At 37.1% G+C, this 22,324-nt stretch overlaps 1 protein-coding gene across 9 annotated transcripts in view; it reads left to right on the top strand.

Moving 5' to 3' along the window:
• MEF2C (myocyte enhancer factor 2C) overlaps positions 1-22,324 on the top strand; it is a 170,951-nt gene that overhangs the window by 75,135 nt on the left and 73,492 nt on the right. For 4 of the 9 annotated variants that reach the window (XM_007467387.1, XM_007467384.1, XM_007467385.1 and 1 more), the window contains 2 exons: positions 3-198; positions 18,063-18,266. In XM_007467387.1, coding sequence (XP_007467449.1) covers positions 145-198; positions 18,063-18,266 — 258 coding nt within the window. In that variant the 5' untranslated portion in view covers positions 3-144. Of the gene's footprint in view, positions 1-2; positions 199-18,062; positions 18,267-22,324 lie in introns of those variants that run through there. The other 5 variants (XM_007467388.1, XM_007467391.1, XM_007467392.1 and 2 more) reach the window with 3 other exon arrangements.

Below are 22,324 nucleotides of genomic sequence, written 5' to 3'. Positions count from 1 at the left end.
AGCAGGAACGAATGCAGGAATTTGGGAACTGAGCAGTGCAAGTGCTGAAGAAGGAGATTTGTTTGGAGGAAACAGGAAAGAGAAAGAAAAGGAAGGAAAAAATACATAATTTCAGGGACGAGAGAGAGAAGAAAAACGGGGACTATGGGGAGAAAAAAGATTCAGATTACGAGGATTATGGATGAACGTAACAGACAGGTGAGTGGGGTAAACTCCTGTGTGTGTTGTTATTTACATGGGCCATTTATTACACTCCCCCCCAGATATGTTAAGTGTACTGAAAACATTTTGAGCTTATATATTAAGAGAAGTTTTAGTGAATTAAATGTGGTCAGTTTAAGTGCTGATAGTAAAGGGAAAAAAAATCACTCTATCTGTAAGAAATATACTTTACACATTGATGATTATTCACTTTTTACTTCAACATGAATTTTAAATGGGAACTGTGTTTGCGTAACATGAATAGCTTAATAATTAAGAGTTAATAAGCATAATATTGCTCCACTGCATGCATCATCAAGCAAAGATATTCTTATATTCATGGGAACGAGGCCTTTTGTGGTCATCCATTTAGCGGTTTATAATATAGACTAAATATCCTGTATCAAAATGGCTTCCAGTCTATTCACAGTAAAAGAGACTTTGAAATACATCCAAAACGTTTAACATTGTGCTGACAACAAAATATTAGTCTCTTCAAACACAGAAGCGAGAACTATCAGTTAACTCATACCATTTTCTTTAAAGCCTGAATTTTATAAACCTAGAGGCACATGTTATCATTTTTTTCTAGAACTCCAGTGATATCTGTATGATACAATTAATCTATTCTAAAGACTTTATACATGCAAATGCTCTCTTCAGTGAAGACTTGTATATTATGAATATCTGTGATTTGACTCTATTTTCCTTCATCCTTGGGGAGAGTGGATTTAGTTAGGGGAAGTAAGAATAGCCGGGTGGTCTATATGCATCCTAATGTTAAATAATGGTTAAATAGCAAATGTTAATGGTTAAATAACAAATGTTTAACCTGATGTTAAATAGCAAATAATGGTTCCTGAGAGATATAGTACTGCCAGATCCCAACCATTGCAAATGGATAATGGAACCTACAGAACAGACATTCCTTAACCACGGGAGAAGAGAGCGTTTTGGCTGTTCCCCATTTACACTGGGGAAAGCTAAGAGGACAGCCTCAGAGACGCCCCACCGGACTGTAATTTCCCCCAACCCTCTTTCTGCCCTACTGTGCCTTGCTAGCTTCTTGGACCTTCTAGTGAGACTAGAACTGATTCGTGCTTTAAAACTTTTTATTGCTACATGTGTAAATTATAATGAATAGAAGTTGTTATTTATGCCATCAAAGCCAGTATGCCATTAAGAGGTAAAGAAACTTTTTAGATTTTCAGATTTATGCTCCTTTAAATTATCACACTTAAGGTACATATGACTTGAACTATTTTTGGCTGAAAATTGAGCTAAAGGATGAACAATGCTAAGATTTACGATGGATTCCTTCAGTGTTTTCCTACACATTGTGTATTGCTATGGGTCAAGCCAAAAAGCAATAATTCTGTCAATATAAAACCACAGTATTTTTTAATTGATTTATAGGTTGAAATTGAAATTAAAACTGAAATATTGAACATCATATACCCCTGACTATTTAGATGTTACTGTTTGGACCAGCACCTGTTTGGGGTGCAGTCAAAACTTTATATGAATTAGCATCTACACTTCATTAATAATGCCAGTTAATTTTGGGGTTCATGAAATTTATTGTATCTTCCTTTTGCTTACAAGGACAAAAGAAAGTTTTTGCAGTTGAATTCGTGAGCTTTCATTATGCTTTATAAAGGAATATAAAGCTCACACAGGCATGCGAGAACGTTAACAATATACTTTTAAGCTAACAATTGAACGTTTTTTTGTAATTTAAATACAGTTGCGTCTACAGTTGCCGTTACTCTCACCCATGTTAGAAGTCATGATAACTTTAAGAGAAGAAAACTTATTTAAATTCAGCTTAGTCAATCTTACTTTTTTTAATCCTGAAGATGAATTCCTTGGTTTTATTCTATAGAATTTAGGATCTGTGTAGTCTTTTCTTCGTCTTTAGGTTCAGTTGGCCCTTTAATTCAACACTCTTAAGTGGAATTGGTAAAATTGAAAACTTCCATGTTTTAATATATATTTCAGTGATTATTTTACATGGCTATTGACAATCTTAAACAGCCATCTTACTTATAAATATTTATCATGCATGCCTCTCATCTACTGTAAGAGTGATCATAAGAGCCATTTGGGAGAGAGCCTAAAAGATGTAGGTCATGGGCTTCCCTGGTGGCGCAGTGGTTGAGAGTCCGCCTGCCGATGCAGGGGACACGGGTTCGTGCCCTGGTCTGGGAAGATGCCACATGCCGCGGAGCGGCTGGGCCCGTGAGCCATGGCCGCTGAGCCTGCGCATCCGGAGCCTGTGCTCCGCAATGGAAGAGGCCACAACAGTGAGAGGCCCGCGTACCGCCAAAAAAAAAAAGATGTAGGTCACTTCTGATAACCAGCACCAGCAAATCTGCAACAGCATGTCATACAAAGTGAGGAGACACCCCTAACCTAGGCTCCCTTTAAAGTATGTGTTCACATGTTAAAAAGTGAAACATTAACTGCTTTGCCCTTTTTGAAGCTTCCCTGCTGTAGACTCCCTAACAGAACCTCACACGATAGCTCACTGTCATCTTTTCTCAAAAGCAGTAAAAGCCTGCCCTGCCATTGCAAGTGTTTATTTGGCTATAGAGAGCACAGGGTGTGTTTTTACAGAATAAGAAATACTGACTTAAAGTGTGAAATGAAATATTACAGAGCTGATGCGATAAGTTGTATATCATTGAGAAATAAAACTGTGGTAAAACAGAGTGGCTGACTGTTTAAATTGAATTTTACCCTTTATTTTTCATTATGGCAGTAGCAACAGCTAGAAATCAGAAACTCCAATTGTATACATAAAATAGTTTAGGGGAGGAAAAAAAAGTAACAGCTAGTTTTTGTTTGTTTTTTTTTTAATTTTCCAGAGTCTCCAAGTTTATGAAAACTACTTATTTCTCAATCTCTAAGCTAAACGAGGTGGATTTCTTAAGCTAGTAGGTAAAAATAAATAAAATCATGAATTGTCAATTTGTCTTACGGAAATTTTCAGATAACTTAAAAGAAGCTACGTGTTCCAAGAACTACATATATATTACTCCATTTAATCTTTAGTAATTCCACTTACAGCTGAATAACTCATTTATTTATTAAATCAACAAATATCACTTGTTTGCAATGTGCCCAACATGAAGTATTCAGCAGTAAGCAAGAAGAATCTCTTTCAGCTTATTGTCTGCCACAGAAGTTAGCCAACTGTTTCTGTAAAGGGCCAGATAGCAAATACTTTTGGCCTTGTGAGCCATGCAGTCTCTGTCTCACCTATTCGTCTCTGCCCTCTTAGTGAAAGCAGCAAAGGACAATGTGTATACAAATGAATGTGTCTGTGTTTGAATAAAACTTTACTGGCAAAAACAGGGGGCAGGCAGGATTGGCCTGTGGGCCATAGTTGGTGGACCCCTGGCCCGGTGGGATGAACCAGACATGAAATATGCAGATATATAACAAAAATTCTGTTCACATGTGCTATGAAGGCAGCTATCCAAATGCTATGAAGGAATAACAGGAGGTGCCTTATTTAGATTGCGGGTGGGAGAAAGGCCTCCCTGAGGAAATGCTGAAAGATGGGAGCTAAAAGATGATTCAGAGTTAGGCAGGTGACAACATTCCAGAGGGAACAGTGTTTGCGAAGCTTCTGAGAAAGTAAAGAGCTTGCTAAGGAGTCTAAGGAAAGCCTATGGAGCTTGAGCCTGGTGTGTATAACTTTACACTACTTTTTTTTTTTTTTTTTGCGGTACACGGGCCTCTCACTGCTGTGGCCTCTCCCGTTGTGGAGCACAGGCTCCGGACGCGCAGGCTCAGCGGCCATATAGTTAATACTAGGAGATGGCCAGGATATGAGCCCAAATCTTTCAGATTCAAAAACAAAACAAGGGCTTCCCTGGTGGTGCAGTGGTTGAGAGTCTGCCTGCCGATGCAGGAGACGCGGGTTCGTGCCCTGGTCCGGGGGATCCCACATGCCGCGGAGCGGCTGGGCCCATGGGCCATGGCCACGCGTATCGCAAAACAAAAACAAAAACAAAAACAAAAAACCAAGCTTTTCTCAATTGTGTCACTCTGCGTTCTGTATAATATAATGGCTAAGAGCATGGTTGTGTGTCATTGCTTTCCCCAGTTACATCATACTGCATCCAGTGTAATACCACGGTGAAGAACATGGTTTTTAGAGACACACAAACCTTGTTCTGGCCCTAGTTCTGCCACCTGTTAGCTGTGTGACCCTCCAGCAAGTGACTTAACCCCTCTGAGTTTTCCCTCATCAGTAGAGGGGAGATTAAAAAATAGTACCCACTTCATTGGGTCATTGAGATGATTATATTGGGGGATAAATGTAAGGTACCTAACATATAATAAATGCTCCATAACTTTACCTGTTAGCTATTCCTGTTAAGACTCACCATTAGCTATTATAGTTAATGTGATTTCTATCAGAACAACACCTGTGCTGTGTAGCACAGTAAAGAATGGTACCTGAAACCTTCATTTCAACAGGGTGTTACCTTAAAAGGTTATCGGGGAGATGGAAGGAAGAGTGGAACAGAGTAGAGCTGGGGCACAATGGAGCCTTTGGAAGCTAACAAGGGGCAAGAGAATCATTTCAGAGCAAGAGCCAGGTGATGGCAGAGGATGGCTTGTGGACAGGAAGGAAAATCACACAGAACATTTATAGCTTGTGACGAGGATGGGCAGAAGTAGCTTTCCAGTTTCTATGCTTGTGGGACTTATTTTCAAATGTATGTTACTGACCAAATTATTTTGAACTACTTATCACTATTTATAATCACTTCTAGCTTCCAGCTTATTCTCACACTACAATTTCAGTCTCTCCATCTGCATTTTTTGTTCTTACTTGTGAGTTACCTTCATCAGTTAGGCAATAATCTTACCCTCCTTCATATGGTACCAGTTGTTACTGTGCTTCTGAAACAGCCATATTTTTAAATGAGTTTTGTCCTCATATGACTCTTTTTGCAAACTGAATATACTTAGAAATCTGTTATATCAAGAAGAAAGATCTATGAGAATTAGGCATGCTTAACCTAACTCTGTTTTCTTGTGTGTTTGTATTTAAAATTTTCAGCTTTTTATTAAATGTCTTAAGTTCTTTTCTTCTGTCAGACCTGGCACACTAACAGTTTTTGCCAGCAAACAAAATATCATGTAATTATCAGTGCAGTAACTGGAGCACAAATTAAAGACAATTAGCAGCATTCTCTTGTTAATAGAAAAGGAGAATCCCCTTATGACTAAAGGGGATTAGTCATAGCTGTTAAATTTTCTAACTTTTTCCCTTTTCTTATGTCCTTATCAGTTTCTTTACATGACTTATAAATTATTTTAAATGGGCTCAGAAAATTAAAAAACTGAAGAAATAGTTCAGTGTAGATGCAGCCTCTGACAGTTTCTACATACTGAGGTTTTTAAACTAAATCTGATATTTTCTAAACTAAACTGAAAAATAAAGAGTTGCCTTGATTTTCTCAAATGACTCTTCTTTAAAAAGAAACAGATTTTACTCCTTACTTTCCCCTGTTTTCCTCTATTTTACGTTCTTCTTAGAATTTTAACTAAAATTTCAATGGAATTTTTACTGTAACATTCCTTCAAGGTGGTATCCAGAATATCCGTAAATAAAAGGGCTAATTACAGTTCTAAACTTGAGAGTTACAACCTACTAACCTAATATAAAATTTGTGGAAGCTGAGATAGATTCAATCTTTAAATGTGAGGATAATATAGAAATACAAATAAATTGCTTCAAGAAAATAATTTTTTGATGAATTCTAAACCATGAGTTAAAGAACAGAGTCATCCAGACACACTGTTTTATTTTGTCATCTCCACAAAGAGAATGTCCAAACTTGTCACTTGCTTGTATGCATATCAAGCAAATACACATTATTTGAGAGGAAATTATGCTTTAAATACTGTAGAATAGTTATCCATGTTAGTCAGTGAATATTTGGAGCCTTGCTTTAAATCAAGTGAATAAAAAGTTCAATCAGTGCAAAAGTGTTGGGTTTTTTAATCTCTAAATCCAAAGTAAACCTGCAAATAACTCATGATAATGATCATTATACTCCTTTTCCCTCAATATCATTTCTTTACAGCTGACTGCCTCCCCCTATACTCATATTAAAATTTTTATTAAACTCATTTTATAAAATGAGTAAATAAATAAAAGCAGCGTGTATCATAGTAATACTTTAGGACACAGTAATGCATCTCAGAACTGAATTGCAGGGTATATTGATGCTGTGCATGCCTACTTAAAGGTTCTCTGTGCATATAAGTTAAATCATTCTTTTGTTAATCTTAAAATCACCAAAGGGAAAATTTTTTTTAGAGAGTTGGAATTAACTGGCGAGAGACTGAAAAAGAAAGCCAGAAGGGAAAAATGACAAACTATTTTTGCGAGATTCCAAATCAAAGAAAGCAGTAGCCAGAGTGCTCAGATGTATGTTTAACAGCTGTGACATCAAGCCATCCCTTTCTCTTCTGTTCCTATCAATTTGAAAACAATTCAGAAATGGTTTCCCCACTCTATAGTCGAATCATAGAGACAGTGCACAGCATACTTTCTGTACATCCCATGTTGTGTGAGACTTTTTTTTAAATTGGCGTATAGTTGCTTTACCATGTTGTGTTAGTTTCTGCTGTACAGGGCAGTGAATCAGCTATATGTATACATATATCCCCTCTTTTTTGGATTTTCTTCCCAATTAGGTCACCACAGAGCACTGAGTAGAGTTCCCTGTGCTATGCAGCAGGTTCTCATTAGTTATCTATTTTATACATATTAGTGTATATATGTCAATCCCAGTCATGTGTGGGACATTTTATACTTACACAGCTAGATCTGTTCCTTTACTGCCAAAAAGGTATTGTCTCAACTGCCATCAAACTATTCATTAGCTTTCCTTTAGTAGGAAGTCCAAGAGAGGCCAAAATGTTCACAAGGAAAAGCATAACTATCTCCTCTTGAATTCTGTCACTGGATTTAAGATAGAAGCTCCTCCTTGAACTTGAGGGCTTCAAGACTTTTTGTTGTTTCAGTTCTAATTTGTGTATTTCACATAATTTCCATTTAATTAACTGTAATTTAGAAATATTCCAATGCTTATATTTATTGTGTCTCGGTCATTTCGTGTAGCAAGTTGACACGGAATGGCACCTTCCACCTGTAAGTGCATACACACAGCATTCTGTGTGCTACAAATCCCCTTTTGCTTTGCAAATGCCCGAACTTTGTGTGACATTGTATTACTGAGAAACCAACACTAAAAATATTAACATTATAAATAGACCGCATAAACCAAGAGGTTTCTTCCAAACTGTAGATTAAAGAACATGTTGCTGATTGTTTCAAAAGCCATGTACTTTGCAGTCTAGACTTCCTTTAACATTGTAATTTATTCACTTAAAATGAGCTCCTTCGTAGTAAGAGTATTTTTAAAGTTGACATCCCAACATAGTCTTACTGAACACAATTGGAACTCCTGCCCCCGCCAAGAATAATGGCTTTGTTTGGAAACAAAACAAAACAAAACAGTAACAACATTGTTAGTTAAATTAAAGTAAATGAAATTCCATAGTATGGAATATGTATTTGTGTTTCTTTTGAAATATGTTGGACCATTAATAAGAATAAGAGAACCACTCTAAATGTTTGGATATTTGACTTTTAATTTTAAGTTGGAACAGTTTAGCTTAAGAAATCACTAACATTTAAGTAACATTTCAACAAATGTAACTGTTTGGAAACTACAAGGGAGACCGCCTCCTGCCTTCTGTCTTGCAAGGATTGATTTGGAAGGCCCTGAGGGAGAAAATATTGGAGTTAGGAGGTAAAACTGAAGCCATTGTGGAAAGGAAGAAGTTACACTCTTCCTGTTATGACAGGAAACATAGACAAATGTGCTTCCTGAGCATTTGCTCAGCAGGGAATGAAGTCGTCTTTGACCTTTACCTTAGGTACATTTTGGCTTTGTTAAACTAGTAAACATGTTTTTGCCCCCAAAATATTAATCTGGTTTATTTGATTCTTTTCAGACTCAAATTATATATTTCATGTACATGAGGTATAGAGAAACAAGTATTTATTTTATGACTGCATCTGCAGACTGGATTTAGAATGTAAATCAGCCCCTTAACAAACCAAGCAAACTTCAACAGCATGTATAAAAAAATTTAAAACATATTGTGTTATATATAGTCTTCTCTTTTTAAAATCCAAAACATCCTTAGGCTTAAAAATGGACCACAATAAAATGCTTTAAATCCTCAATTTAATAATTATAACTCATAATCTGCCTTTTCCTCATGTACATAAATATATCGGAAATCAGCTATGACAAGTTTTAAAACCCAGACTTTGAATTTGTTAAGACACTCGAGTTTATTAATATGCGTTCAGTTATTTAACTGTAATCTAACCCATTGTTTTATTATGTTTCCTCGAAATAGTGTGCAATGCACAAGATTTAAAGTCTTATTTTGGTGTTTGGGGTGTTGACTTAGGGTGAGGGGTCGGTAGAGTCCTAAATTCCACATGCTAAGCCCCCTATTTTAATCCTTCTATCGCATTCAGAATTTTAGGGACTACTGCTTGAAACCCTTTGGAAATCCTACTGCACTGCAGTGAAATGCGGCTCAGTTTGCTGAAGGCTAACGAGGACAATGGTCCTCTTTGCAGCAGAACACACTGCTGTCTCATCCTCGCAAGTTATGCTGGAGGGTTACAAGCACATGGTGGCAGTCTGCTTAAAAGAGTCCCTCACTGCTCTTTAAAGAGCCTTTCATTTATGGCGGCAGGCCCCGTCATTGTATAAAGGAGCGCTTGTCTAGAACACAAGTCTGCAGTGGCACTGCTTCCTCCCACCGAGAGCAGTCATCAAGCCTAAAGCTCGCAAGCCTTTCTAATGACAGACTGAATTAAACAAAATAAAACTGAAGAGGAATACTTTAGAACAGTTGCACCATTACTTACTGTCAGGAACAAGCCAGGGGAAGAAAAAGAGCATTTAAGAGGGCATTTCCCTTTTTTTCAATTAAAGATTGTCGTTGCAGACTCTTGACTCCATCCCTAACCCTTTAAACACATAGGAAGACCTAGCGGCTCTGGATTAGAGAGCGCATTGTATCCGTCAGCTGCCCATTTTGTCCCTCATTAGTCACTCCTTTTCCTTAACTAGGAGGAAACTGGGAGACTCTTTAGGCTGTGGGTGAGGAGGGCTGGATCTAAACTATTTCCATAGGATTACAGTTGTATTCCTCGTGACTCTATTTGGACGAAAAAAAAACCCTGATAAAACCTCAAAACTTTGAAAATACAATTAGCTAGGTATATTAGTCCCAAACGCATTCTAAAATTATGAAACTGATATTAGTTTACAATTTAAAGAAACGAGTAAAAAGTTTCCCCACTCGCTGAGCAGACTCACTGATAAGTTCAATAAGATCAGGCTGAAAGAATTCTGATTGGTGGGACGAAGTATTGGAGACCCATAGGTAAAAGTATCCTTGCTTCCCTTAGTAATGCATCTGAAGTCATTTAGAGTTAGGCCTCAGTTATTCTCAGAGATGTGAGTAGCTGCTGTTTCCAAAGGTCTTTTGCCCTCATTTATTCTTTCCTGTAAGGTGCAAGGACTCCTACCGTTAAAATATGGTAGGAAAGTTATCCTGAGGTGACTTTATGAATGGAGCCAGGACTGGGAGGGTGAACAGAGGCCTGCGTGTGGTGTGGAGACTCATGATTAAATGCCCTTTCTGTTACACAGTAGTCTAACTAATTTCTGTGCCCTGTAGGAAATGATACAGGACTTGTCCTCTGTTTTAGACCTTGTTATTTACATTGACTGTGTGTAAATCAGAGACCCACCTTTTTTTATTCTGGCTGTAAACAGGCTTGTATTTGCTACCAACCAAAATGCCCCTCATTCTGTGAAATTTAAATAAACATCCATAAATATAGAACTGGTGTGTGCCCACTAGTGCATGCATGTGGTTCTCACTGGCTTTAGTGGGAATGTCTGGAGGTCTGAGGGCAGAGGTGGCTGCAGAGTCCACACAAAAGGAGCTTTGGTTTATTGTCAGAACCTAGAAATGAACTTCTTCTCAATTTTAGTATTATTAGTATTATTTTTTTTATTTTAACCTAGAAAGCAGTCCTTATACTAATTAATAAGTTGTGCACTACCCTGCTGTGCTCATCAGAATTGCTGACAGTTCTTAGTGTACCTGTACAGTGCTTGATGAGTGGTTAGAGGGGTCCATGCTGTACTGACCTTCAGCCCCTGAAATGCACAGTTGTCTAAAAGAGGGAAGGAACACTGACTAATGGAAAGAAAGATGGATTTTGTGTGAAGAGGGTTCTATTTCCAGTTCATCAGCGACTAGTTTTGTGACTGTGGATAAGGCAGTTCATGCCTTTGTTTACAGTGTCATCTGAGAAATGGGGATGATAAACTGTGCCCAATAATAAGTTAAAAGAGATGCTGTCAAATGGAGCAAGATAGCTTAGAAAGTCTTTGAAAACTTCTTAGAAAAAAGTCACCAAATAAAGTCAACACTCTTATCTAAAAACAATTATAAAAAATATGATATGCTCCAATTTCACCAACAAACCCACACACAAAATTTGACGCAATCCAGTTTTTCTCCTATTCATTTTTACTAAATGTACATTTTTACTATAAGTTAATGTGACAAAAAAGAAAAATAACTATGTGAAATTTTCCTCTCTCAGTGGCAAACTTCTTATTAACATAATTTGAGCGTGCATGGAAATTCATTTTTAGCCATTCAGTTTTGATTGCCAAAAAAAATGAGTAATTATTCCATCCATCTATCCATTCATTCATTGAACGAATATTTAGCCAAGTATTGTTCTGGGACTTCAGGTTACAAAAGCAGACAGGAGATGTTCCGGGCTTTCAAGGGAAGCTTGAGGTTTAGTTGAGAGAACAATCTTTTACAGTACGTAACAAGAAGTGACTGAGCCTGATGCATCATAAAAAAAATACTACCTACCTTGTATAGTGTTTCACAGTCAACAAGTCACTTACACTTGTGTGTTCCTTAGTTTAACTCTCATCATAACTCTGTAAGATACCTGTTATTACCTCCACTTTACAGGTGAGGAAACTGGGGTACGGGTAAGTTAAACAATTTATCCGAGCCCAAGGACACACGGCTCATACATGGCAGAGCTTAGACTTGATTTTCAATTCCCATGTTTTTGCTTCCACAGTACAGAGCCCCAGTGATGATGCATATATATTGCCTCTTTTAAAATATTTTAATGTGAATTTGCTATTTTATCAATCTGGACAGTTGTTTTTCTGTGCATTTTCAGCACTATACCTAATTTAATATTGTCTACTCCAATTCTTTACAGTCTTTTATATCTCTTCTAACTACAAAAAGAAAGTGGTCCAGTTTTCTTTCTTGGAATATTAAAATTAGAATGACTATGGTAACATATTGATGAGATTGAGTAACCAAAACCTAAGACATTCTACAGAATGAAATTGCAGAAATATATTCTTGTTATAAACTGTATTCCATTCACTGTAATCTTCCCCTTTACCCAAAGGTCTGTGCTACGTAGGCATAGAATCTGAACATCTAAATCTGGAATAAATCTTTTAAAGGTGTCTAGTCCAGCTTCCTGTTGAATTCAGGAACACCTTCTAGACCTTCCTTGATATGCAGCCCTACTTGAACATGTTCAGGAATGAACTGCTTCTTACTTCATGGGACTAGATCCACTCTTGGACAGTTCTCATCACTAGGTTTCCCCCTGTTTTGAACGTCTTTATGATTTTCAGCAATGCTTTCTAACTCTGCTCTATAGAACAAAACAGAATAACTCATCTGCCTCTTCACATGGCCACGAAGTCTGCAGATCTTGGAAAGTGTTTGGCATTTCTCTTTTAACTCTGTTTTTCTGGGTTAAACATTCTAGATTCCCTCAATGACTTCTCCTGCAAGATTATTCTCAGACCCTACATCGACCTGTTTGCCATCCTGTAGATGCTCTAATTTTGTCGGTGTCACCCAGTGTCTTCTTAAAATTCTCAGAGCTGAATATAGTACCAAAGATTAGTTAGTGCTGACTAACTAAGAGATCATTAGGATAATTAGTTCCCACCGTGGGACACTATAACTTTAGATCCTTTTCCCAAAAACAGCTATCATGTTAGTTTTCCTCCAACCTGAGATTATGTAATTCTGTTTTTTTTTTTTAAATACGAATAAAGACTTTAATATCACCTCTGTTTCTTTTCGTTTGTGACCCAGCTTTCTGTAGAGAGAGTTATGTATGTATAAAGACTCTACCATCTACTGGGTTATCACCCAGGTTTGTGTAGTGTGTGATCTGATAAGCATGCAGGCTACATCTTCATCTACACCACTGATAAAAATGGTGCCTGGGACAGGAAAGTTACTCTTAAACTCTGTGGCCCTTTGCAAGAGACTGTCCTTAAACTTAACACCAATTAATTAATTCATATTTAAATCATCTACATAACTACTAGCTAACCTCAAATATATAATATTGTGATGAGGATTTCATCAAATACGTTGCCAAATACATGTTCTTTAAAAATCTGATCTCATTAGAAAGTTCAGTAAACTTTTGCTCAATGAATGCAGTCATCTGAATTCTTAGATCCTCCCCCCTTTACCTCTGTATCCTGTGATTGTAAAATTCAGTTTTTACCTTCACACTTTTCTGTCCTTCATGATGAGTCATCAGGGCAAGGAATAAAGACCACTTTCCTCTGAACTTTTAGAATTATTTTTTTCTTTCTTCAAGAAAAGTAAAACAATAAATTGTCAAAAAGACAAGTTTAAAAATTATCTACTTTCAGTAGAAAATTTCATTGAGACATTCGGTTTAAAATAGAGTATTTCCATTCCGTAATCCATTCGTTCATTGAGTATCCATTGGTCAGTCTTTGTGAGGCCAGAGGTGGGGTTTTCAGGGAGCTCAGAAAGCCAGCAGGAGAGGCAGACTCAAACAACCAATCAACTCTGTAATATTAGAATAAGTCTCATAATAAAGGTTTGTAAAAAGCTCTAGAGGATAACAACAAGGGAGGAATGAGTGTTATCTGAATGTGACAATAAAAGCTTCATAGAAGAAGCTGACATTTAAAGGAAGCCTTACAGCACCATGGGAGCCTGCCAGCGGCCAGATGGAAAGGGGGAGGGACATAATGCCATGATCAGCTTTCTCTGAGTACAAGATAAGAAATAACCAATATGGTAGGTTTCATTTCATATTCCTTTTGATTGAGTTAACATCTACTGTTATTTTTCTTGCTCAGTCTAGAAGAAGGATTGGTCAGAAAACAAAAACTGAATTCACCCAACTCTGGATAAAAATACAATTCAGATCATTACACGTGACTGGAAATATAACATTATTAGCCAAGGAATACATTTTGATTCAAATGAAGGAAATTCCTTTGGAGTCTTAAGGAATGAAATGACTGTTTTTCCTCCAGCCATGAGGATGAGACATGAACAAGGGAGATATATAGTTACATGTAGTAGAAGCCTGAACACCCAGCACCAATGTCTGATGTGAAGAACGCTCAGTCAGTATTGGTCGGCACAATGTTTGGCATGTAGAAAATGCTCAATAAAAATTGCTTGAATTACTTTCATGTTTCTGTAAATAGATTTTCCTTATTTCTTTATAAGGAATATAAATTGTATGGAGCTGTATTTAATGAATGTTCCTTTTCTCAATTTCAAATTCTAATTTCAGTTATTGATTCATACCTAATAAGTTCTAGAGTAATTGTCAGCATGAGATGTGTGATGCCTGCCCTTATGCTAGGATTTAAAACTCGAGGTTAATATAGAACTTAATACTGAATGTCTTAATAAAACATCATCATTACATTTGAAGCTGTTTCAAGAGGTAAAGAAAAAAAACATAAAATGCTCAATGTTTGCAGAGTAATCTTGCTTTCCATACATATATTACATATGAAGTCTCTTTAATTTTGAAAACTAAATGTAAATTATAGTGCCCACTTAAATAATATTGATTTTATTGTCTTCTTGGTGCACCTTGATTGATGTAAACCCTGGAAAAGAGCATCTCTTTGCCTAACTGCTCTAAAAACAGTTTTCCATCTCACCTAAGGTTGAAAATATGTTATTGAAATAGAAATGGACTTGTCCCCATTACAAACAACTGTCAAGTTATGAAAAATGTAATCATTACAATGCATTATTATATTTAAGTATAAAAGCTCTGAATTGCAATCTTTGTCATTGAGTGGCATATTTGAAACGAAGGGTAATATCCCAGTTCTCTTAAGAAAGCTTAATGCTGAAAAACAATTTTATCTAACTGTGAACAATGAGAAAAAGCATTATAAAATACATTTTGAGTATGCTATGAAGAATATGAACATAATACAGAATTAAACTTAGTGCAATTAAGAGTAGGTTTTGAAGATATTTTCTTAAATGCTTTAATATAGTCATTGTCATTTCAGTTTGCAGTTTTAATGAAAAGAAGCCATATGCACTGACTTTCTGACAGGTATTATTAAATAAGTATGCATTATCCAGCAGCCTATTCGGTTACACAAAAGTTGAGGAGTACCTAAAAGTAAACACAAATAGTGGCTTTAATGATATTTCTGTGCTGAAATGTACTTTGAGGGTGAGTGTTGTAACGTGCTAAATTCTGAGGTTTGAGTACAACAGAAACCATACTGTATCGAGACATTCCATCTACAGTTTGTGGTCATGAAAGTCTGATTAAAAGTGGTTTTAGATATATGAAAGTATTTTGGGTCAGTGCCCTCTGCATTGAACGTACTCTGTAGCCTACTTCACTAAACAAAATACCAATGTGCAAGTATATTTGCATAACTAAATTGCATCTAAGAGAATTATTTAAAGACATTTTGTATAAATCTGTATGATTAATGGTGATACTTTTTATCCATTCCAGAAAGATAGCCTTTATTTAGCTCATTCCTAATACCAATCATGACTCATCTGAATGAACCAGAATAAAAAAAATTTCTAAAGTAGTATGATAATCAGATATGAAAATAAAACACTGGCTATGTTTTATAAGAACAGGTTAGTAAGACAGTCAATAAACATAAAACAGAAGGTGAGACACTGGAAATAAAACACTAGCTATATTTTATTAGAAGCACTTTAGTAAGACAATCAATAAACATAAAACAGAAGGTGAGACATTGGCAATCATTACAAAGAAAAATTATCCCAGTTGCAACGTAAATAACATATCTGAGTAGATATTGAGTAGCCGATGTGGGCTGGTAAATACCTAAATGCTGTATTTTCCAAAGAATGATCAGTGGGAATTCCATAGTTCAGTTTTATCTTTCTATCGGGAAGACTGTAGTAAGATCCTCAGATAGCCTTGATCAGGACTCTTTGAGCCACTAAGACAGGTATATTTTGTAAGTTCTCTTCCTGTAATTCAACTAAGAAAGGGATGGGAACTAAGATTTATTGAGCTTCTACCTTAAACACAAAGCTTGATACTGTACATATGTTATTTTATGTAATCCTTGCAGCAACCCCACAAGTAGGTGTTATCTCCGTTTTATAGATGAAAAATCAGACTCGGAGAAAAATCGAATTTGAAGAAGTTAAGTGAATTTCTCATGACTAATAAATAGCAGGTCAGCATTCAAATCTAGGGTCCCCTGAATCCAGACCCCATGTTCTTCCCTTTCTATCATGCTGCCTTCAATGCAGATGTGATTAAAGAATATAATCATTATTAAAGTGTAGATTTATCTTTTTAAAATTCTGTTTATGAGTTGCTAAATAAAAATTTGGTGGGGAAAGCTATCACAGTTTTCTATAACATACGTCAGTTTGATATTTCTAAAAATGACATAATAGTTTTCCCTATTTTGTTTCTTATACTACAGATTTTTAATGTGTGCCCATATGTCTGCTGTTCTAGGCACTGGAGATACAGCAGTGGGCAAAATAAAAACAGTACATGCCCTTGTGGAACATGCACCGTAGTGGAGGAGACAGACGTTAAACAAATGATCATACACAAAATTATACAAGTTATAAAATACGATAAGTACTATAAGAAAAAATAAAGGGGAGATGGGTAAAACAATAAGTATTAACAGAAGTGTGGGGAAATGAGGAGACCAGGAAGTCAGCTTTTCTGTCTGCTAGTGTACACTTCCTGTCAACACATTTATTTAGGCGTGTGGGATAGGGGACATTCCAAGTCCACTCAGCGGTCTCTAGTTTGGGTGACTGAGTTTATGGTGAGATGGGGGACCCAGGAAGGGGAGCAGATTCGAGGGTGAAGGTGAGTTTGGGCTTTGGGGGTTTGAGATTCCTAGGACTTTTAGATAGACACATGAGTGGAGGACATCCATGGGGTGGCTGGAGACAAAGAGAAAGAAAAGGAGCGGGACTCTAGATTTAGGAGTTACACCCGAGTAGGTAGTAGATAAAACTGAGCTGACCTCTGCAAGATGGGTTGGATTTGAAGTTGAGGAAAAAAATTTAGTTATTATTTTCAAAGGTGACTATTTAAAAGTCAGTCAGCATTTCCCAGGGTAGATGCCTCAAAAACCTGGTTCAGAAGAATGATAGTAAGTGCTCCTCAAAATAAATAAATAAGCAAAGAAATCAAGGTTCTGTCAGCAGTAAGTTTGGGAAGCAGGTTAAAGTTTTAAAAGTTCCTCAGCGTTTAATATACCGCTGTGCCTCATTTCCCAAACGTATTGGACCATTGAACTTTTTGTCTTAAGGAGTATTTTGTAGAAATAATATTCTACAAAAGACCTGCTGGGAAACACTGGACCATGAAGTATAAAGGCTTATACTTAAGAATGTTCATGGTTTTGGGTGGGCAGACTGGAGTATAATCAAGAGAAGGCTGAAACTGGGGATAGTAAAATGCATATTTGCACTGGCAGGTAGAAGTATTTGAAGCCAGAGAGGGGAGCTGTTGTAGCTGGCCCATCAGGAGATGGCAGTGACAAGAGTGAGGTTTTGAAGATTAGGATGAATCGAGGAGGGAATGGTTTCAGACAGGGAGATCGTCTAGGACAGGAAGCTGATAAAGACATGAATGATAGAGATGCCTGGGAAATAGACAAGAAAGTGTGAACCTGAGAAACACTTTGAGGGGAGGAATTGTGGGACTTGGTAATAGATTAGAGTAAAAGAAGAGAAAGGCAAAGATGGCAATACAGTTTCTGGCTCGGGAGAGGAAGAAAGATACACAGAAGAATGAGACCAAAGCCCTAACAGAGTTATGGCTAAAGCACTTCCCAACTCCCTGCTGGATTTCTAGAAAACAGAATACAACTCTGTCTGAAAGTACAGTCAGATCCCTTCAGCATTTTCAGTTCAATGGCATGAGACTAAACAGTTTTGAGAAATTTTGAACATAGATCTAAAATACTATGTCCATAATGTCATGTCCAGTCTTCACGTGGCCCAAAAATAAGCTCCGAATTTATAATTAAGAAATATGCTAACCCTGCTGAAATGGACTCTTTTGAATCTTGAATTGCTCAAAGAAACATGAACAGTGCTCTGGTCACCTTCATTGAAATGCCCTACATTAAATCTGGCATTTACAGTTTCACATTCAGCAGCAAGCTAGAAATCACACATTTTCGAATTCTAAGCAGAAATTAGTTTTAGATTTATTTGCTTTCTTTCCAAATGTGTTAGTGCCCGAGGGCTCTGACAACAACACACGTTGTTTTACAAAGGAAAAAAGTAGTTTTATTTTTAAAGGCATGCTTTTTTTTTTCCTCTTTAAAAAAACGTGTCTGCTTTCTTTTTTCCAGGTGACATTTACAAAGAGGAAATTTGGGTTGATGAAGAAGGCGTATGAGCTGAGCGTGCTGTGTGACTGTGAGATCGCGCTGATCATCTTCAACAGTACCAACAAGCTGTTCCAGTACGCCAGCACGGACATGGACAAGGTGCTGCTCAAGTACACCGAGTACAACGAGCCGCACGAGAGCCGGACGAACTCAGACATCGTGGAGGTGAGCGCGCATGCGTGCCTGGTGAACCGCAAACAGGAAGAGCCACGGGTGTTCAGACCTCCCCCCTCCCTGCCCCCCCCCACACACAAGGACATCTTCCTTTACCTAAGATGTTCATATTCCCACAGGTGTACCCAGGTTTATCGCCCCACCTATTACTCCGCCCTCTCTCTTTCTCAAAATGCAAGTTAGAGTGGTATGATAATAGGGACTACATGAATCCGGTCCTTGCTAGAAACCAGGCACCTGTGTCAGATTATTAACCTCATCCTTCAAGAGTCGTCATTGTCGACCGCAGTGTCAGGCCGCCAGAACGGGGAAGTGTGGCCAGGGGATGGCTCGCCCACATTTTAGATGACTTCTCATGATTTCTTTTAAGTATATGCTAGTTTCCCAGCAAAGAAAAAAAATATTTAAAAATGAGCTCATCCCAACTTTTCATTTGTTTTTCATTTTATGTCTCTTCTTTCTAATTCATTCTTCCTAATGTATTCATGCTGAAGGAGTAAAGACAATTATTCTCCTAGAAATCTTTTCCCCCAAATTATATCATTTAATATAGCACTGTTAATATACACGGGATCAGAAATCTGATGGAAATGAATTTCTAAATGTTACTTGGTATTTTATCAAAGTTAGATTTAAAACATTGTTCCATTGTGCCAAAAATAAATAAGCATGGCGTTGAAACTCAAAAATATTTTTGATTTGTTAGCATAAGTAACATTGCTGTACGATTTTAAGTGCTTCTCACATGTATCCTATTTAAATGTTATTGGCTTATAGTACCCTTTGTAAGCAATGAATACTAAACCAAAAAGGAAGAGGTGTAATGAGGTATATGTCCCCGTTACATAGAGATATAATGCCCCCCATCTGTCTATTTTCCTCACCTATCTATCTCCTTGTGGTTTCCTAGATTGTGACTGCTTTCCCAGAATTAAGAGAAAATAAATGTTTCAAAAGTATGTATTCAGCATCAATCTGCCAGAATACAAGTTATTCTTGCCGTTGCTTAAATTGTTTAAACTGGTTTAAAAAAAATCTAGTTCTGATCAGACTAATCCGCCTCTCACATCCATCTTCTCTTTACCTGTTATAATTGTCTAAGATTAATTCTCGTTTCTTCAATTTTATTTGGAAGTTTTTTTAAAGTATTGAGCTGATCAATTAAATTTTTTAATTTTTTGCCTAGTAAGGCCAAGCAGATAATTTCAGAGAAACAAAAGTAGATGATGAGTAGACCTAATGTGGTGTGTATTTAAAATACTTTCAGATTTGCATTACTACACATTTAGTTTTTCATTGACTGATAATTTTAATTGTGGGCTTGCCTTGATCTTGAAATGTAAGATCATTTATAAAACTTACCTAGTATGTATTTCAGATAGTATTTTATTCATGTACACATATAAGTGTGAAAATACATAAACATAAATATTAACAGACAGTTGTCAGTTGTCAAACCTCATGAGTGCTTTCATGGGCATGCTTGTGTACATTCACACACATTTAACATAAGTTCTGAACAGAAAACAACTCTATACCCAAAACTCCACCTCATTACCAAAATCATTACAACAACCATTGCAGGGTAACAGAAAAATCTGAATTGGAATTTGTCATCAGACTTGAACTGCTCCAGTTCTTAATATGATGGGAAGTGCAGTAGAACCATATTAAACTAGTTGAAAATTTGTTGACTTTTAAAATTTGTTTTCTGAGGAGTTTAAAAATCTATAAAATTGTATTCTGAGGGCTTTGCTCAGGAATATACTATGTGGTTTAAAGGAGATTTAAAACTTCACATACTTTAGAGATTTTCATATTCTTGGACAGATGGGTATCTGAGGTAGACTTCTTCAAGGTCATGAGAAGAACATTGGGTTGAAAGTCAAAGGGCTTTTGCACTTTAACCCTTGCCTTGCACAGTCTTACTGGGTGACAAATGAGCTGCTTCTCTCGGAGGGGGGGGCAGTTTTCTCATCTCAAAAATGAAGGCAGTGAATTTGAAAGTCTGTACAATGTAATTCTTTAAAAAGCAAAAAGAGAGTAAAGTAGCAACTCCACTATTATCCTGTACTTAACATCAGTGGATGAAAGTTGTGAATCTCTCAAAACGACTTTCTGAGGCTCCTAGACCAAAACTAGAGATGGTTTGATTCTTTGGATGAAAATAACATATCAGTCTAACACGCTGTGGGACTGCCCTGCTCAACTATGTGAATCACACAGTCTTCACCCATTCGGCTTTCCCACACTTTAGTAATAACTGAGATGATGGAGAAAGAAGTAAAGTGGGACCCCTAAGCTTGACAAAGTTTATACCATAAAAGTACATAGAGTACTCTCCAAAGTGCATTTCACTAAAATCAGTATGCTTGAGATACTTGGTGGAAAGAGGGGATCTGGGTAGGAAGCTGCGTTTTTAGCGAGTTTCCCAAGTAATGCTTATACACACTAAGTTTGAAAACCTCTAAGAAGACTAAGACATAATTGTGTTGGAGGCTAAGAACTTCTGATACATCAGCGACTTGAGAAATCCATTCTTAGAATGGATCTAACACAAAGTTGAAAGTTAGGGTAGTTTGCTACTCCTGGGTAAAATTTTAAATCCTATTTATTTTAATTTAATGTAATACAGTTAACTGAGTAAGTTTAATGAGGAGCATAATATGTTTCATGAAGGGTCATTAGTTGTATATTTCCCATTTGGACCATTACCCCTCTCCCTTAGCCTTCTGGAAACAGTTTACTCACAAGAAAAAAAGATTGGCACAGAGAGAGAGATAATATGATTCCCAGCATTCAGACTGAAATACAAATTTCTGGGCCGTACCAGAGTAGTGTTACAAGGTCATAGGAAATTGTGCAGCACGTGGGTGTTGAAAAAGATTCCTTCTTTTAGCAAAAAAGCTCTTCGTAATTATCATATCTTTGCTTGATAATTAGCACTACTGTTACAATGGCACAAAGACTTACAAAGACTTAATAGACAAACTGGGATCTTTTTTTATTATTATTACATTATAATGCAGCTTGAATATCTGTTTAGCTACAATATATAAATATGCCAGATTTTGTAAATGTGTTAAATTTTTAATCCATTGATTAGAAAAAAAACAAAAACAGTTATTGTATTAAAAGCACTTCCTTTGAAGAAAGTCCATTTCATTTAACTCTGTGACAAGTATACTAGATACTTATCCAAAATGCTAGCTTGTGAGGCTGTGGAAATTCAGTAGGGGCTCTGATGGTATTAAGGAACTGCCCCCTTCACCTCTTCCACCTGTCTAGCTCCACTCCTGGTTCTCTTAGCTGCCTTCCTGCTCTCACAGTTGTTGCTGAGCTCTATTCTGGAAGGAGATGTGGGGTTGAGCCCTTCAGGATGACCTGAAGATCGCAGATCCCACGGAACATGCTGTAAGCCCGTAAGGCCACTCCTTCACTCAGTGATGATTTAGCAGGCACCAGCTTATGCTCAGCACTGGTCATGGAATTCTGAACCAGGAGACAGGCATTTGTGTTAAGGATATAAAAAATATATAAAAATCAGCTTGGAAACGATTGGAGGGCAAAGGAGCAATAATCTCTTTAATGTAGTATAAGCTACTGAAAGGAAGGCTTAGGCTAAACAATTTAATAAAACTTTCAAACAGGTCGTTGATCACCAGATCATTCCAGGTGACCCTTGGAGTGACAGAAGTCCCAGACGGGTCACCTCCATATCCAGCACATGTTTTCTAACTGCAAAACCCATATGGGAGCATCACTTAGCACCCTGCCAGGAGGGAGCCTCTCACCACTCAGTGACTCAGTGATTCTATTGAGCTGCTCATCTAGTCTGGCCCCGTGGCTAAGAGACTAAGTGTGGATGTGGAATAAAACACAATGCTCCATGCTGCTCCCTGGCAAATCAAAAAGATGGATGTAACACTTACAGAAGGAACCTTTGATCCACAGCTCTCTCAGTAGAAGATTATTGGCTTTTTTTTTTTTCAGATGCAAGGATGGGCAAGAAGACTGTGTGTGTGTGTGTGTGTGTGTGTGTGTGTGTG

Source organism: Lipotes vexillifer, unplaced genomic scaffold, assembly GCF_000442215.2.
Source record: "Lipotes vexillifer unplaced genomic scaffold, Lipotes_vexillifer_v1.1 scaffold1111, whole genome shotgun sequence".
NCBI lineage: Eukaryota > Metazoa > Chordata > Mammalia > Artiodactyla > Lipotidae > Lipotes > Lipotes vexillifer.
Note: the sequence above shows the minus strand (reverse complement) of the source record. Positions and strands in the feature narration are given on the sequence as shown.